This window comes from Sciurus vulgaris (assembly GCF_902686455.1).
Source record: "Sciurus vulgaris genome assembly, chromosome: 14".
NCBI classification, from domain to species: Eukaryota; Metazoa; Chordata; class Mammalia; order Rodentia; family Sciuridae; genus Sciurus; species Sciurus vulgaris.
Window position 1 is genome coordinate 52,493,036 of NC_136475.1, and position 18,232 is coordinate 52,511,267.

An 18,232-nucleotide genomic window follows, 5' to 3' on the forward strand; every position below is an offset into this window, starting at 1 on the left:
TTTTAAAAGTTGAAGAAGAGCTGGGACAGAAGAGGTAAAACTACTCATATTTGCAGATAATACAATTGTACAACTAGAAAACTCAAAATAATGTAAAAGTGACTACAAACAAGATAATTTAGTAAACTTGCAGAATATAAAATTGAATGGGTAAAACTTCACATATACAAAATATGTTAGAAAGGACTATTTATAAGCAACAACAAAAATATCAAGGCATAAATTAAACAAGCAGTATGTAACATATACCTGCAAGGAGATATGTTATATACTAACAAACTTAAAACAAACCAGAACTATATCCCATCTCCTGGGATAGATAAAGTAGATCTTTTAAGTCAGTTCTCCCTAATTTACTTTATGAGTTCAAACTGATTCCAATAAGAAGACCATTGGGCATTTGTTTTTTAATCTGGAGTTGGATACCTTGATTTTTAAGTTCTTACAGAGAATAAATCAGAAATAACAAATGGGAAAACTTTGAAAAAGAACCTAGTGGAAAATGTAGCCATCCTGAATATTTTTTTAAAAAGTTGTAAAAGCTCCACAATGAAAACAGTGTGGCAGGTAGTGCATGAATTAACTGACAACTGGTAAACAGAACATCCACCAAGGGACCTACAGGAATCTAAAACGGTAGTATATAATAATAACACAGTTTTAAATCAGTGATGAAAAGATTAACTTTTACAATAAGTGATATCTGACACCAAATACTGGCTGGTCTACAAACTTACAGTTAATTGCTGGTGGGAAAGCAGCGTGGTACACATCTTTCAAAGACATTTGCGGTTTCTTAGAAAACTTCATACACTCGTCATACAACCTAACAATTCCATTCCTTGGTATTTATACCCAAATGAGCAGAAAACTTAGGTCTACACAAATTGCACATGGATGTTGATAGTCTCTTAATTCACATATACCTAAATTTGGAAGCAACCCAGATTTCCTTCAGCTGGAAATGGAGAAACTGTTGTAAATTTAGATAATGGAACATTATTCAGCAGTAAAAAATGAGATATAGGAGGGAGGGGGGCCGGGGGTATGAAAGATGGTGGAATGAAACAGATAGCATCACCCTATGTACACGTATGATTACATGAATGGTGTGAATCTACATCGTGTAAAACCATAGAAACGAAAAGTTGTACCCCATTTGTGTACAGTGAATCAAAATGCAATCTGTAAAAAAAAAAAAAAAAAAAAAAAAAAAAAAAAGCTATGGAGCCATACAAAGACCTGAAGGAGACTTAAATGTATACAACTGAAATCTGAAATGTATACAAATGAAATCTGAAAAGGCTGCAGATGATACAATTCTAACCATATGACATTCTGGAAATGACAAAACTATGAAGACAAAAAAATTAGTGGTTGTCAAAGGATGTAAAGGAGGGAGGAATGAATAAGCAGAACATGAAGGATATTAAGGGCAGTGGAGCTCGTCTATATGGTATTATCACTGTGAATGGATGCCAATGTACATTTTTCCAAACTTGCAGAATGCAGTGCACTAAGTGTGAACTCTAAGTGAAGTATGTACTTTGGGTGACAAGGATGTGTCAACATAGTTGATCAGTTTATAATAAACGTGCCACTTTGGTGGGACCGGGGATAGTGGAGAAGTCTGCGCATGTGTAGAGACAGTGTGTAGATGGGAACTCTCTGTACTTTCTGCTCAATTTTGCAGTGAACTAAGACTGCTCTAAAAAAATAAAGTCTTTTCAAAAGGGAAAAGAAAGAAGTGGTGTTTGCAACACCTTGATATGGAAAGATGGTCAAGTTGGAGCTCTTTCTTACAATAAATACTAGGATAAATTCTAAATGGCTTAGAGATCTAAAATGTAAAAGATTAAGTCATGGTCGATTAGAAGAAATTATAGATGGTTTCTTTTTAATCTTACTCAAAATCCCAAAGCAACAGAAGGAAAGATTGAACGGGCTACATAAAAATAAAACCTTTTTGCATAATGAAAAGCACAAAAGCAAACTTCAAAGACAAAGGAAAAATGGAAAAATATTTGCAAGGTATAGACAAAAAGGACAAATTATCCCAATACTCAAAGAACTACCTTCCGTGTGGATTGTATCTTAGAGAAATCGAAGAGTCCACGAGGGAAACCTCTTAACAGAATTCTAGCTCATATGAATGAATGACAGAATTTGAAAATTACCATTTTCAATCCCTACTTAAATAATCAATTTAGCCCACGGTTGTCAATGGGTATCCGTGAGCTAATATGTAGATGAAAAGCTGTCTAGTGGAAGGACCGGGCTGATACTACCATAACCAGTCAAGCTGAGTAGGACAACTAGGCATTTTGGGGGAGTGGGACAGCCTGGAGGGAAGAAATTCACCACTGACATTGTTTGGAATCGCCAGTGAGTGGGAAAAATAAAAAGTGGCTTTTAGTAGGATTCATTGTTTTCAAATTCTCTACAGACAATACCCGTCTTACCACTTGCACCTGGGTGAGCCACTTCGATCACTCCCACTCTCTACTATGTCACTAATCACCTCTCTTCTGATGAGGTGCAACCAGATGTATTTATAAAGTGTTCTTGTCTAAAAACCTGAACGAATGAGGAAAATACGTGCAAGGCATATGTATGATAAGGGTCGGTAACCCTATTGTAAATGGGCACTGGGCCAGGGTTGTGCTCAGTGGTGGAGCGCTTGCCTTGCACGTGTGAGGCACTGGATCCATTCCTCAGCATCGTATAAAAATAAATAAAATGAAGGCATTGTGTCCATCTACAAAAACTAAGAAAAAAGAAATTTTTTTAAAAATGAGCACTGGGCCTGAATAGCCATTTTCACAAAGAAAATACACAAGTGGTCAGGAAGCACATGAAAAGATGTGCCCCATCCTAAGCTGTTAAAGAAATGAAAACCAAAAGCAAGTGAGATGCCACTTCACATCCAGTAGGACAGTGATAACAAAAATGACAGTAAGAAGTGTTAGGAAGGAATTAGAGAAATTGGGGTCTTTTTATACTGTTAGTATGAATAGCTGCTTTAAAAAAACTTTGTCAGTTCCTCAAAATGTTAAAATTAAAATATGACCGAGCAATTCCACTCCTAGATATACATACACATGCATATGCACACTCTAGAGAAATGAAACTTTCCCTCAAAACCCTATACACAAATGTTCCTAGCAATATTATTCATAATGGTCAAAAAGTGGAAACAACCCAAATATATATTAACTAATGAATAGATAAATAAAATGTGGTATATATACATAAATTATTCAGCAATAAAAAGTCAAGTACTGAACTTCTATGACATGGCTGAACCTTCAAAAATTATGCTAAGTGAAAGAAGCCAACCATACTATAAAATTCTATTTATATGAAATGTCAAGAATGGACAAATTCCTAGAGACAGAATGCAAATTAATGTTAACAGGTAAGGGGTTTCTTTTCGGGGTGATAAAAATGTTCTGGAATTAGTGGTGATGATTGCACAACTCTGTAAATGTGAAAAAAAATCACTAAACTGTATAATTTAAATGGGAAATGTACATGGGGATATGAACTATTTACCAATAAATCTGTTTTTTAAAAAAATCAAATGTGAATTTAATCAAGTCCATGGAAGTGTTATTTATAGGAAGTGCAGGACAATGACTGAAAGGATCTCCTGAAAAGTTAGCAAAGTCCAGAAAGTGAAACATTCTATAGGTCAAACAACTCAGTTCCTCATGCAAACATGGTGGGAAAAAGATGGACATGGAATGCTATAAAGTGAAAGAAAAGTGATATAACCACCAAATGCAACACCTGGGCCTAGTTTGGATGCTTATTTGAACAAACCAATTCTCACCTTTGAAATAATCAGAAATTTTTGATTATGGATTGGGGAATAGATGCTGCTTGAGTTAGTTGTGATAATGCCATGGTGATTTCTAAAAATGCACCTTTTTAGTTAGAAATACCTAAGGAAATATGTGGAGACTGAATGACATGATGCCTTGAATTTTAAATAGTCTTGAAAAAAAATCAAAGAAAAACTAATGGGGAAGAGATGTGCACAATTTGTAGGAGGTTGATAAGTGTTGCAGCTGGGTGATGAGCACAAGGGGATTCTTTATTGCTCTTCCTTCTATTTTTGTGTAACTTTGAAAAGTTCCATAACAAAAAGCTGAAAGAACACCCTCCTCCCACCATTTTCTGACCCATTAGGGCTACAAGAATGTGGGCCCTACAGTGAAAGGTGGGGAGAAGAGATGAATTGATTTGGGGACTCTCTCCCTTTCAGAGTCAAAAGTCGAGATGGATGCTAGAGCCATTATACAACACCAGATATATCAGGAATAATTGGGACATAGAGAAAAGATTTAGATAAAAGAGAAAAGGTGTTTAACACAAAGAGGAGCAATGGACCAGATAACATAAATACTTTAAACATCCAAAGATTTCTTGATTGGCAGAAAATCCCCACAGACTCTAAATCATTAATACATACTTTGGAAAGAAGCTAGGAGAATCAAAATGAAAACTAAAAGCAAATATAACAAATTACATTTCCTAGAGAAAAAAAAAGAAAATTTTGTTTGCTTGTGTCTGTACAATGGCAAATATTCAGAAAAATCTTTGAGGGCAACTGTAGTTTTATGTAATTTCCCATTGCCATAGAAACACCAACATTGTTGTGGTTGTGACTAAAGTTCTGAACTGGCTAATGATAGCACATAAATGTTTAACAAATGTCAACAACTAAATAAAGAACACTGATTTACCTGACATTTTTCCTTTAGATGCTTATTAGATTTGCAGAGAAGTGGCCTATGATTGTGTAAGAAAAAAATGCAGAGTTTCAGTCCTAAACTTAGAGATATGTAGATATGTAAACTTAAGAATGTAGAACACTGTATTCCTGCCCTGCTACCAGACAATTCCTCATGCCCGAGTCATAAGTAACTTATCACGATGGGCCACATATCCTTCTCAGCAAGCACAGGAGAGAGGGGAAGGAATGAACTTCTTTCAGTAGCCAAGAGCACACTGGGTAGCTTGGATTCCACATCTTCCATGTGTAACACTTTCATTTGCATAGACAGTGCTGTGTATGATTCTGTTTTCTCTTTTTCCATGAAGGTTGTCCATAATGGGAAGACTGAATGAATGTTTGATTTATACCCCATCTCCAAAAAAGATTTTAAATGGTTTATGGTATAGAATAATCATGTAACACAGAAGATAGTGAGATGATATGCTAGTATGTGAAAAAAAAAGCCAGTTATAGAGCTTACACATGAATAAATCTGAATACTAGAAGAATGTATATTAAGAATACACACTGGGGTTAGGGTTGTGGCTCAGTGGTAGAGCACTTGCCTAAAACATGTGTGGCACTGGGTTCAATCCTCAGAATCACATATAAATAAATAAATAAAAATAAAGGTTCATCCACAACTAAAAAATATATACATATTTATATATTCATATATATATTTATTCTTTTATATATGTATAAAAGAATACATGTTAAAAGGGTTATGGGTATAGCTCATTGGTGGAGCACTTGCCTAGCATATGTGAGGCACTGGGTTCAATCCTCAGGACCACATAAAATTAAATAAGATAAAGGTATTATGGTAGTGGAGGCCAATATTTTGCAAAACCATGAAACCAAGATGGCTATGGGGTTCCGCAGCAGCAGTAGCTATGGCAGTGGCAGAAGGTTTTAATGCTGTCAGGAAACAAAGCTGAGCAGGAGAGGAGAGCCAGAGAAGTGACAGGGAAGCTACAAGTTACAATAGATTTGTGAACTCAGCCAAGCACAAAGGTGGCAGGGCCTAGCTGCTACAAAGAAGACATGGTTTAGACAATACTCATGTATATGGGCAAAAAAATTCAAGGACTGTATTTGTGACTAATTGTATAACAAGTTGTAGAAAGTGTAAAGCATTCCAACAAAGGGTTTTTTTTTGTTTTTTTGTTTTTTTGTCTGTTTGCAGATGACATGATTTATATAAAACCCTGAAGATTTCATCAAAAATTGTTAGAACTTACCAGAATTAACAAATGCAATAAAGTTGCAGCATACTAAGAATGAACTGTATAAATAAAAAATTTAAAACTCAATTCCATTTATAATACAATTAAATGCATAATATAAATACAAATCAATTTAATGGAAGAGGTGAAAACTCCCCAACAAAGGGTTTTAATGTAGACTTTTTTTTTTGCACCCATGTTGTTGATTGCTAAATGTAATAGTCCAATTATGATGCTGAATAAATGTGTCTTTAAAAAAAAAAAAAAGATAAAGGTATTGTGTCCATCTACAACTAAAGAAAAAAATATTGAAAAAAAAGAATACATGCTAAAATATTGATCATGGCTGTCTGCGTATTAGAATTAGAGACGATTCTTATTTTCTTCTTGGTGACTTTCTGTGCTTTCTTGTTTTCTATAATGATTATGTTTTATTTTGAAAACAGGGAAAATGTTTTTTTAAGAAGAGATATACATTTTTATATTTTTTATCTTTTATTTTTAAAAATTTTTTAGATGCTGATAGACCTATATTTTTATTCCTTTATTTATATGTGGTGCTGAGAATCGAACCAAGTGCCTCACACATGCTAGGCAAGCACTCTACCACTGAGCCACGACCGCAGCCCAAGAGATGTACATTTTTAAAATGCACATTTTAAATTTGTTTTGGAGATGGGGTATAAGGCAAACATTCATTCAGCCTTCTCTTTATGGATGACCTTCATGGAAAGACAGGAAACAAAATCACACACAGCACTGAGCATCTGTGCAAAAGAAAGGGTTCTGAATGGAAGGTGTGCACTTCTAAAAGGTATTTTTAAAGTGCCAATACACTATGCAGGAGGCTGTACCATATCCATTAATATATGTAAGGCAGGCACCTAAAATAGATTAGGCAATGAAGCTAATACAGAAAAGGCTTTCTCTGAAACTGCTGATCAGAGAAAAAAAATTCTGAGAAGTCCTAAATTTAATGACAAGGGCTTAGAGGATGGAGGGGAGGACGGATGGGAGAGGTGAATTGGCTAACAGCTAAGGGACCAAAAAACAAAGACCATTTCACATTCTTGAACATGAGTTAAAGCATTACCTTGAATCCCATCATGAGCCTCTAGGTGCCACTGCAGCAATGGCTTTTCCTTATGGACAATCCAATCCTAGAGCCTTTCCTGCTTCCTGTCATCCACCTGTCCTTACCTCATCAAGAGCCAGTGGAGGTTCAACGTAAGCAACTTGTGCTTTCCTTCCCCAAATTTTTGTTATAAAAATGCTCTTAGCTCTAAGTCCAGTGGACATTTTTCTATCTGTGATTTAGTCTCATCTGAGGACCTGGTCCTTTTTCTGGTTAGCATCTGCACTAGTTCTATAAGCACTTTTATTTCAGAGATCCCTCACTCTAAAGAGTTTTGGTATAACATTGCTGTATGTGGACCTGCATTCTGTGCTTCAGCTTTCTTAGCAACACCATTTCAGATTAACATTTGAAATATTTTTGTTTAGAGCTCAATAATTGTATGCTTTTGCATAAGATCACTCTTGTTCAAACTTCTGAGGTAAAGCACATCAAAAATAATTAGTCATGGAACCCCAGTCATGTTACCAAAGATGACAAATCCAAGTAAAGGAGCACAGAGGAGCCTGATTGTCTCATGATTCTGCTACAGTGGCCACTGACATGAGGTCATTTAAGTACTGCCTGTAAGAAACTGGCCTTGGTTTCTGGATGGGCTACTTGTATATTAGTCTATAAAGCAAACAACTTGTAAAAGAGAAAAAAAGACTAAAAACTCCATTTGTAATGGAGATGCTGGAACTCACTTATGAAAATTAGCAAAGATACAGAGTTCAAATTGATTGGATCACTCTCATGGAGCTCTCAGGAAGATTCCCATGCGCCAATTCTGAATTTCTTTGAGCTGATAAAGAGTAGATTCATATAAACATTTTCACCAATGTGGGGTTACTTGCAATCCTGCAGCACTGTGCAGTAAGCCTGGGCCCCGGCAGCGCTGCCTGCAGTACCAACTCAGGCAAGGATGGCTCCCCTCCCTCCAGGGAAATCCCACATCCTGCGTGGTGGTGCTGCTGTAGAACAATGTCCTGCTGGAACAACGCAGCCTGCCAGAAGCAGGTTTGTAGCTAAGCCTGGCTGGAGGCAAGGCTGCCAGTGACCAAGACACAGAAGTGCAAAAAGGGATGTCAGAATCAGCCTCTCTCAGTGTAAATTAGGCCCTCTCAGTTTCACGAAAGCATCACTTCTGTCACTTCTTTAAAGTTCATAGAAATGATATTCTACACCAAGCATATGATATAAGCTTTCTGTTTTTAAAATTTCTATCTAGTTCAGCACACCAAGTTAAGGCCATAAATAGAATGTTTACTTATTTGGTTGGTTATTTACATATTTATATTTAGATGTGATTAATATTACATGAATAGGTGTTTGTATACATATTTTTATTTATTTATTATTTAACAATCTAGTACTCTTACAGAACTTGAGCAATCCTTGACATTCTCCTAGGAAAGAGCACTGGCCTAACGCCACAATTACAAGAATGTTCTCTGAGGGCAATTCTGCAGGTGTCCTGTTTTGGGAATGGGTCATAATGCTTGGGAACAACTCCAAATATAAATTCTGTTATTAACATAACAGTGTTAAGACTATGTCAATTACTAGAAATGAGACTCTACACCAAGTATATGATATATGCTTTCTGATATTAAATATTTCTTCTATTACTGGGCAAGATTTGTAGTTCAGTGGTAGAACACTTACCTAGCACATGTGAGGCACTGGGGGTTTGATCCTCAGCACCCCAGAAAAACAAATAAAGGTACAATGTCCATCTATAACTAAAAAAAATTTTTTTTAAAAATATGACTTCTATTTCTATTAATGTTTCTGGCATATAAATGGTGAGCCACTCATAGAGGGTTTTCCAGTGGGAAAATTACATTTCTGTTGCTTTTTAAACACGGACATGTTTTTCCTAAGATTATTTGTAAATGCAGATAGTAGTTTCTGGGAATAATAAATTAAAGTTCATAATTTGGTAGTTTAAGAGGAAAATGAAGTTCTGATTAGGAGCTGAACCTGAAATTTAGAATGGAATGTACAACAGTGAGGGTTTCTAGAAAGACAGAGAAGGCACTTTGGTGGACAGATTTATTAATTGCCATTGTTGCCAAGAATTCCATCCCAATAGCAGTCATCAGAAAAGCTTTTCTTTTTCTCGTAAGAAGGTCACCTGGAGTCCTTAAGACTCCATCTGCTCGGTCTCTAGCAATCTGCAGATCTTCATTCATTAAACTGAATTGCCAAAAAAATTCACCCTATTTAACATTGTATAGGACAGTATTAATTTGAAGAGTGAGTATTGGGGTTCAAGGCCATTAACTTAAAAATGCTTTTATTCTGCAAGACAGACAGGTTGTTAATAATGGAAAGAAGGGCCTGGGGAGGTACAATGCTGTGCCTGGACCAGTTGCATTGCTGGGCCTCAGCTGCCAACTATTCTGACCTCTGACCAGGGCTAGGCACATGGCTGAGCTACAAGAAAGTAGGGTGGAAAGTAATGTTCAGACTTTGTGCTGATTCAGCAGGGAGAGAGGCCGGGGTAAGGGAGGACAGGTGGTCTATAAACAGCAGTTGGTTCTGAAGAGTCTATTTATAAGATCGGGAGATTAGGGAAACAATTTGCCTGCTTGGAAAGCGCGTGGCAGATGCACACGATGGGGCCTCCTCTCCAGCAGGCCCCAGCCTCTTGACAAATGGTGCTTCTGACTCCAGTGACATTGACAATCCTTCACAGATGCTAAGATAGGAAAAACAAGAGCCAAGGCACACGCCTGAGAAAAGCTGCTTTTCTGCTGCTGGTAAAAAGCTTTGATAGAGATAACACAAAAATTACTAAAAACTGGAAGTGATAAGAGCTCTCTGGGAAGCAGTTCAGAATTTTCCAGTTCCCCACAACAAACATTAACTGCTCTGCGTCAGGTCTGGCACCATGAAACAGAGCAATATTTTCACTTGGGTGTTAAGCTTTCTAAGTGAATTTCATCTGAGATTGAAGATGAAATCTTACCAGAAAATGAAAACTATGGACCTTTACTGAAGCGTGATAACAGCAGGAGCCCGTCAGATCACGGCAGCTTCTTACCTTGTGGTGGCTATCTTTTCTCCCTTTTTCCAGTCCCAAAATACAATACTGTGAAAATCGTCTAAACCAACCGACACCAGACATTTTCCATCAGCTGTGTGAAAACAACACAAATGTCAAATGACTTGTTTCTTCCAGGACAAATCAAAATATTTTACATACTGTGAAGAGGAACAAGAAATTGACCTTACATTCTTTGAGCTCAAATACATTAGAAATATCATACAGCAAAGGGACATCAGAGAACGAAATATATGACCAGCAATAGTGGAACTTTCTAATGAATAACTGGTTACTGAAGTCCATCGCTGATTCTACTTTCCAGTCTGAGACACAAAGCTATGGCAGAGCCTCTCAGGTAAGTAATAAAAACCTTGTCTGTTTAGTGACAGACAGGTCTCCTGACATTCACTGGAAGAAACATTTGGTTTTGTGACTCTTGGTCTATTTTCAACTCTAAAAAATTGGCTTTGGTTTAACCCTCTAAAGCAAGAACATTATAGAAACTATATTTAGCTTCTAAATTTCTCTCAAAAAATGATTTTATAATTAAAAAGTCTTAAGTTCTCATTTTTCCTATTTCAAATATAATGTGCTTATTACAAGACACTTAGGAAATATGGATAAAGAGAATGCTAATGTCTTCCCAATTTCTAGGCCTACATTTGATATACATCCTACCACTCTTTTTGTCTATATAAATGTGCTTTGAAAAAAATAAAACCAGGATCATACTGCACCTATAATCTAATCTTTTTTCACCTATCATGTCATGAACATTTTTCCTTATTAAGTATTTCAACATTTTCAATGATTTACTAGAATTTGGACACAGGCCATTTTAATAAAAAATTTAAATACAGGGAATGTATAATTAAATTTGAAGTAAAAGCAATTAATTTGCTTTTTCCTTTCAAGACAGAAGAAGAGGTACAGTCAATAAGCCATTTATTTGTTGCCTGCTTGCAAGGCTAGATTCAAAGGAGAAGCATCACAAGGTCAACATTCCCCCCAACCCAGCTGTGCGGTTGCTAGGAGATGGGTGATCTAGCTCACTCTGCATCAGTTTATCAGGGTCTTGCCTCTAAATACCATCCATTAAGGTAAAAAAACAAGTACATGATGGACTGCTTCTTCTGGGTCTACTGGTCCACTCAATGTTAGTTTCAACAGCAGGCCTGGGGTATATTCCAAATTAGGTTTGCCAGGCAAAATAAAGCTCTGTGAAATTGAAATTTCAGATACATAATGAATAGTTTCTTAGTATAAGTACGTCCCATGCAGTATTTTATATCTGTATTGTATATTTAAACTTATATTGCCTGCAACATGCTTATGTTAAAAATTATTCATTGTCTGTCTGAAATTTAATTGAGCCACCTGTATTTTTATTGGCTAAATTTGGCAACCCTACCTCAAGTGCCAACCAATGCCCCCCTTTCTGAGTGCTGTTACTTATGCCAGAGACCCTCCTCTAATCAAATGGAAATGGTGGGCTGCTCCTCTTTGCCTGGAGGAAGGAGGAGAGTAATTGAAAAGAAGAAACTGCCTTAAACCAGATCCCCACAACCTTCAACTAAGGATGAGGCAAGGATTTAAGGGTTAGGTTGATCCTTTCAAGCTACTAGGCAAGAGTATTAGGTAAAAACATTAATATTTTCCTAAAGGACTAAATCATTACACAGCAATCACTGTAAACAACCGACCCTGAATCCTTATGCTTAAATGTTATCAGGCTTTAAACTGGATAAGGTCTCTCCATGATTTGGGAGAAGGGACTGGTAATGACATCCTATTCCTTACCAACATCAGGACTTTTCCCATATCTCCTGGTATGGCCTGGTTACGTTTCTATGTTAGTGTACCTCTGTATTTGGCGATTTTATTTTTGTATCTTCTCTCTCCCCTTTTAGATCATAATTTGTTTTAAGGTTCATAGTAACTGTATCGGGTTTCTTTCATAATTGTCACACTGAGCTGGTTTTCAGTGACTGCTGATGATGCTAGTGACATTGATGACGAGGAGGAAGGTAAAGATGGAATATGTCTGTGGGTGGTATGGGAATGTGTCACCTTATAAGCTATAAAAACTGTAATTATCATTCCTTCCAAAAATACTGCACAAATATTCAATGTCTTTTTTTTTTTTATTCATTAGTTCTATACTTTAGGCTGTCTTTGTATGTTGGCAGGGGTGGGGGTGTTGCTGGGGATTGAACCCAGGACTTTGTTTATGCTAGGCAAGCACTCTACCACTGAGCTAAATCCCTAGCTGTTAGGCTGTCTTTTAAAATTCATGGAGCTATATTAATATGTCCTTCTTGGGATAGAAGCATCAACATATTTAAAATAACAATTTTTTAGGTTTTATTGTGAAGAAGGTTGAACAGGTAAGCTAATTTGGAGGCAGCAGGGGGGAGATTTTTAGAATTTCTAGAAGGCCCCATCAGCTTATCCTCACAGTTACGCTACCTTGACCTCCACAAGAGTATTCTGAATATAGGTAGCAATGGGAGAAACAGTACCCATCCAGAGGTACCTCAGTAGCCATACCTCTTTTTAGAAATGGTGACTTGTTCTTGAATTTTACAGGCATAAACTATTACTGCATGTCACAATTTAGAATATTCTTTTCTTGGTTTTCATTTCCCCTGCAGAGACTTGACCTTAGCTTTGAAAATCTATTGTTCCCTGACCAGTTGGTTTTTTATTTTTGGCCATATTTTCAGAGTCTAGGTAATGTCCTCTCAAATCTTTCCAGTCACAGTGTGTATTAATTATGGATGGTTGTAACATAGTCCAGAAATAATTCTAAGGCACTTAATGTCAACAGTAAAGGGCAAATTAGAAAATTTTACTCAATTACAAGTTGGTCCTCCTATTCAGAGCTTATAAAAAATGCATAGGTTTTCACAAGTGAACACAATGAAATCAGATTAGTCTTAGATGTGCTTTCATGGAAGTCAGTATCAGTTCATAAATGTTTTTAAAAATACATATACACACATACATATATGTATGATAGGCTAGAAAATATTTATGTAGCTGAATTTTAATATGGTCTTCTATTCATGGGGAAGCACTTTTGCTACCCGTTAGCATAAAAACAAAGATGGATTTCCCTTTCCCTAGAAAGTGATAATAAATTCAAGAGTTAAAAAAGCTACTCCATTAAGTGAGCTAATCATAATTCACTTCTTGTCCATGTAATCCAGAATTATGGATTATTTTGTGAGAAATGTTGAAAATGCCTTCTTTTGTTTGCTTTAGAAAAGTGGCAAGAATAAACTAAATGCTTTCATGTAAATGTTTATTATCTTGTTTTCACATCATTTGTCTGCTTTATATTTCCAGGATAATTTATGTCTCTAATAAAAGGCAAAGTACTATTAGCAGGTCTCCATGAGACCCCCAAAAGGAGATGACTCATAAAAGACAGGTGGCTGTATGGCTACTGAGGCACACAGATGGGCTACCAGCCAGAAAACCAATGAGCGTTCTGATGGTGACTCATTTACATGGTTAAACAGAGCAATCTAAACAGTCTCCTGTGATTTTTACTTAGCTATTCACTTTGTCTATCAGTTTCCAAAAGGAAGGTAGAGTTGCCCCTGCTCCTACTTCAGATTAGTGTGTGATTCAGGGCTGTTACAGAGCAGGGGTCTCTTTTCGTGGGGAAAGGGGGCTGTTCCCGTGGTAGCGTCTATGCTCTGTGCTCCTCCACGTTTAACCTTGAGGATGGAAGGGACAGCTGGAGACACCTGCTGGTGGGTATGGGAAGTGGTGAAGTGAGTAAGCTCACCCACTCTGGTGGAAGGCAGGGGCTGGAGAAGTCCCAGCGACCAAGGATAGAGAATTTTCTGCATACCTCTTGCCAGCTGACAACTCTGAGTCTGGTGGATATCACGCTGGACTGAGAGCCAGGAGACCTGGGTTCTAGCTCTGGATCTACCACTGTTGACTGTCACCCAGGGCATACCACTAAACTCACCATCTTCAGTCTTGACTAGTAAAGTGGTATAGAGGTCTAAGTCTAAAGTTACACTGTTGTAACACAAAGTGCTATTAATAGAAAAATTAAGCCAAAGAGACCGCCACTCTTTCAAGCCTTGCCACAGGGACCACAAGCATCCATGAACTATCTGTAATCATCTGTATGAATCCATTCATGTGATGGATCACACACAACAGACATTAGTGGAAGCTCTCCTGAATAGTCCTTAATACTAGTGCTTTCTAAAACCTTTAACTGGATTCATTGCTACCATAACCACTAAAACAAAAACGTAATTTTCCATGATCAAAAATAATATATTTGCTGAATAAATGGGCTTTTCCCTAGTGATTGTTATCTGAAATAGACTGTATTACTAAAACTGAAATGCTCCTCTTATGCAGAAATATTTCACATCTGAGAATTTCTTTATTTGCTCAAGATAGGAGCAGGGAGAGAATCAGCTTGTCTCTCTTCATGGGATATCTGGTTTTCCTTATCCAGGCAACCATTTGAAGGGCAGCCTTCTGAGGGAGGGATTTCTAAAGCTCTTGTTCTTTCTTCTCCAAAGCTAATAAGCTCAGGAGAGGGGTGAACTCCCTGGAATGCACAGGCAAGTACTGGGTATCAGCTCATCACTATCAATTCATCTCATAATTAATGTCTTTGATCAAGACTCTGCTCATCGTTTTCTCTAAAGACATTGGAATTCTGTGTTCTTTTGATTCTTCTAAATATAAAACCCAGAACACTAATCAATTCTATAGAAGAAATAAACTAATAATGTTCTATTTATTTTATTCAAAATTTGCCTCTATTAACACACACATTTTCATATAAAATCAGTGATAGACGCTATTTTGAGTTCATTCTTTTACTTGATACACAAAAATATGCTAGAAGTACAGTTTGCATACTTGACATTGTAAATTACAGTTCTTATTAAATACTGCCCAATTGTTTGCTAGAAATAGTGAGTCAATTTCCAATGTCACCAAAACATAGACATATTGGATTTTCACAATCCTGTGAACATTTAGGTTCTGCTATTAATTTTTGATCCTGGGGACTGAAACCAGGGGCACTTTGCCATTGAGCTACATCCCCAGTTCTTTTTATTTTTTGAGACAGGGTCTTGCTAAGGTACAGAGACTGGCCTCGAACTTGCAATCCTCCTGCCTCAGCCTCCAGAGTTGCAGGGATTACAGGTGTGTGCCATCATGCTCAGTTTGTTAATTTTATTTATTTTTGCTACTTTAATGGGTATCGCACTACTTTTCTAAAGTATACTTACTTAAGTATACACATATGTAGCCAATACCAAAATCAATTTTAGGAAGAGGGTAGTTCAGCCATTGAAGAGTAAGATATTGGGGGTGGGGGAAGCAGAGGGAATTCATCTGTCTTTGGGATAGAGCCACATACAGACCAAAATTATAGTTTCTTTTTGGATTTTACTGCCTTATCAATGATACAAGCCATACCTACTTTAAAACTGCATGTCCATCAAACTTAAAAGGTTAGGACTTTGTATTCACTGTTAATCAAGGGTGTCACCTGAGCATTAAGCTTGCAGGTGGGTATGACTGGGTAGCTGTCCCCTCCACACTCCTGCCTCCTGCTGTCTCACCAGTGATATACCTACCAGTATAGGCACAAACTAGTGAGCCTTGATTTTACTAATTTAATAGTCATAAAAGTTAGTGAATAACTTCTAACAATGATATGAAAACTCAGATTTGTTGAGCAGTTTGGAGGATGTGAGAATGTGCATGTTACCTTGTGTGGCACTGGTCAGGGAATACAGATAATTGTCATCCAACATGGTTTACAATGTGAAGTTCTAGAAGGAATAGTGAGAGGCCAGACAAAGCTCATTAAGCAAAATCTCATTTGTTCATTCATTCACAACATTGTTTGAGTGGCTTCTATGTCCACAGTATTACAATGTGTGTGGTGGGGAACAGACAGAGGGCTCTCCTGTCTTGTGTGTGCAGGTCAAAGATAACACAAATTCGGTATCACATGAACTCTGGCAGGTGCTATGAAAGCAATGACAACAATGAACTCAGGTTTACAGAAGGGCCAGGTTGTTTCTGCCTTGAAGAACGCAGGGGAAACATCAGTGTGGTCTTAAAGGATGGTAGGATTTGAACAGATCTATGAGAAAGGCCTGATGGAAGAACACAGGCAGGAGGAGGACTGGCATGCACAGAGGCTCTGCATGGAGGCAGACATACAGGAGCGTGAATGAGTGAATGGGTGAAATGTGCAAAAGAAGGCTGAGACCAGATCAGGAAAAGTTAAGCACTTCCAACCAGGGGAGTCGATGGCAGCAGCACTAACAATGCTTCCAGAAGAAGTGGGAATGGAATCGGGGACTATGGCACTACTATGGGCAGAGGAGAGGAGGTGAGTGCTGGGCCAAGGAGAGCAGAAGGGAGGCACCTACTGGGGAAAGAGGTTGTAGAGTCATGGGATTTAGTGACTAACCAGGCACATGAACAGCAGCAGTTCTCCAAACTTAAAACACCTGACTGGTATTTAGAAAAATCTTTTTATAAAGAAAGTTTAGGATTTCTTCCTTGCTGATCTAATTCCTACAATTGAGATTATTAAAAATGTGTATGCACTGACACCTTTCATGATAGACCCTCAATCTTGAATTCTAGCTTAAAGAACACTTAAAGAAAATTGCATGTTGGCATCATCCCGTTTTTCTCTTTTGGGGACATAAGAAACAAGTTAATTATTTTTTCCGTCTTTTTTCTTTTGCAAACTTTTATTTTTTCTTAAATGACTGAACAGGGCTTTAAAAAACTCCCACTTGAATAAAAGAAAGAAATTGGGTTCATCAATTAGTATTTTTATAAATACTGTGTTCAGATTTTAAATTGAGGAGAGAAAAGCTATAGCTCTATTTTTCCAAAATGAAATTTATTTCTAAAACACCAATATCATAAAGTGCCTCTCTGCAGAAGATTTGCAGCCTTTCCTCTGGTTCTTTATATTTCAAGACAGACAACATGCTCCCACTTATCTGGAGATGAAATTGATGTTCTGAGTCACTGCCAGACATTTGCAACTAAGACTTCCAACAGCAACAGCTGCTCTGGATTTCAAATTGCTCAAGCAAACGCAGTGTGAGCTCTGGGTAATGACTTGGGAGAGGAAATGAGGAAGACAAGGAAAGGATATGTAATCTAAAGGCCATATTTTTTAGTGAGGTATCACACACAACTCCCAGCCTCAGATTGTGTAGTTGACATATGAAGGGCATACCTCATTACAAACAGAACGCCAAGTAGTTGAAAATAAAATTAAATGTAGACTCATCTGTCAATGGCTCTAATGAGAAACTGGTGCTTACCTGAAAAATCAAGTGCACACACCCCTCTCTGATGTTGTCCTTTCAAGAGTGACAAACATTTTAGAGTCTGTGTGTCCCACACATGAATAGCAGCATCTCTTCCAACCTTGAATAATAGGATGATTGTTATTAACTATTTATGAAATATAATTTGGTTCCTTAGAGTCAAGTACTGCTTAGAAATCAAATGCATGTTATTTAAAAAATGAGAAGATATTGTAAATAATTTGGTTCTCCCATTATTTTCCAGAAAAGAAACTGAAGCCCGAAGCACCTAAGGCTTGTTATGGCATCAAGCTGGGTTCCTGTTCTGGTGTGTGGTTCCAAGTTAAGGGACTTTCAAGACTCTACTTCAAATGTCCACTTGTACTTTTTTTTTTGTTTTGTTTTGTTTTTGTCTTTTTTGAACTCAGGGACACTCTACACTGAGCTATATCCCCAACCTTTTCTATATTGAGATGGGGTCTCGCTAAGTTTCTGAGGCTGGCCCTGAACCTGTGATCCTCCTGCCTCAGCCTCCCAGGTACTGGAATTACACGCGTGCACCATTGCATCCAGCCACTTGTGCTTTCTGTCGGTTATTTCTACCTTTCCCTCTTCTGCCTTCTCAATGCCTCACAAAAGTCCACTTATCAGGCAAGGAAGTCACCTGAGTGCTGTCAGGGCACTATAAAGAGTTCCTTTACCAGG

General features: G+C 37.4%; 1 protein-coding gene across 8 annotated transcripts in view; it reads right to left on the reverse strand.

Moving 5' to 3' along the window:
- Positions 1-18,232, reverse strand: part of EML6 (EMAP like 6) — a 252,532-nt gene that overhangs the window by 78,722 nt on the left and 155,578 nt on the right. For all 8 annotated transcript variants that reach the window (XR_013759096.1, XR_013759097.1, XR_013759098.1 and 5 more), the window contains exons 15-16: positions 17,543-17,648; positions 10,179-10,272 (exon numbers count right to left, since the gene is read on the reverse strand). Coding sequence is in view for 4 of the 8 variants with exons in the window: in XM_079110188.1 (XP_078966314.1) it covers positions 10,179-10,272; positions 17,543-17,648 (200 nt within the window). In the remaining 4 variants the exon portion in view is untranslated. The remainder of the gene's footprint in view (positions 1-10,178; positions 10,273-17,542; positions 17,649-18,232) is intronic.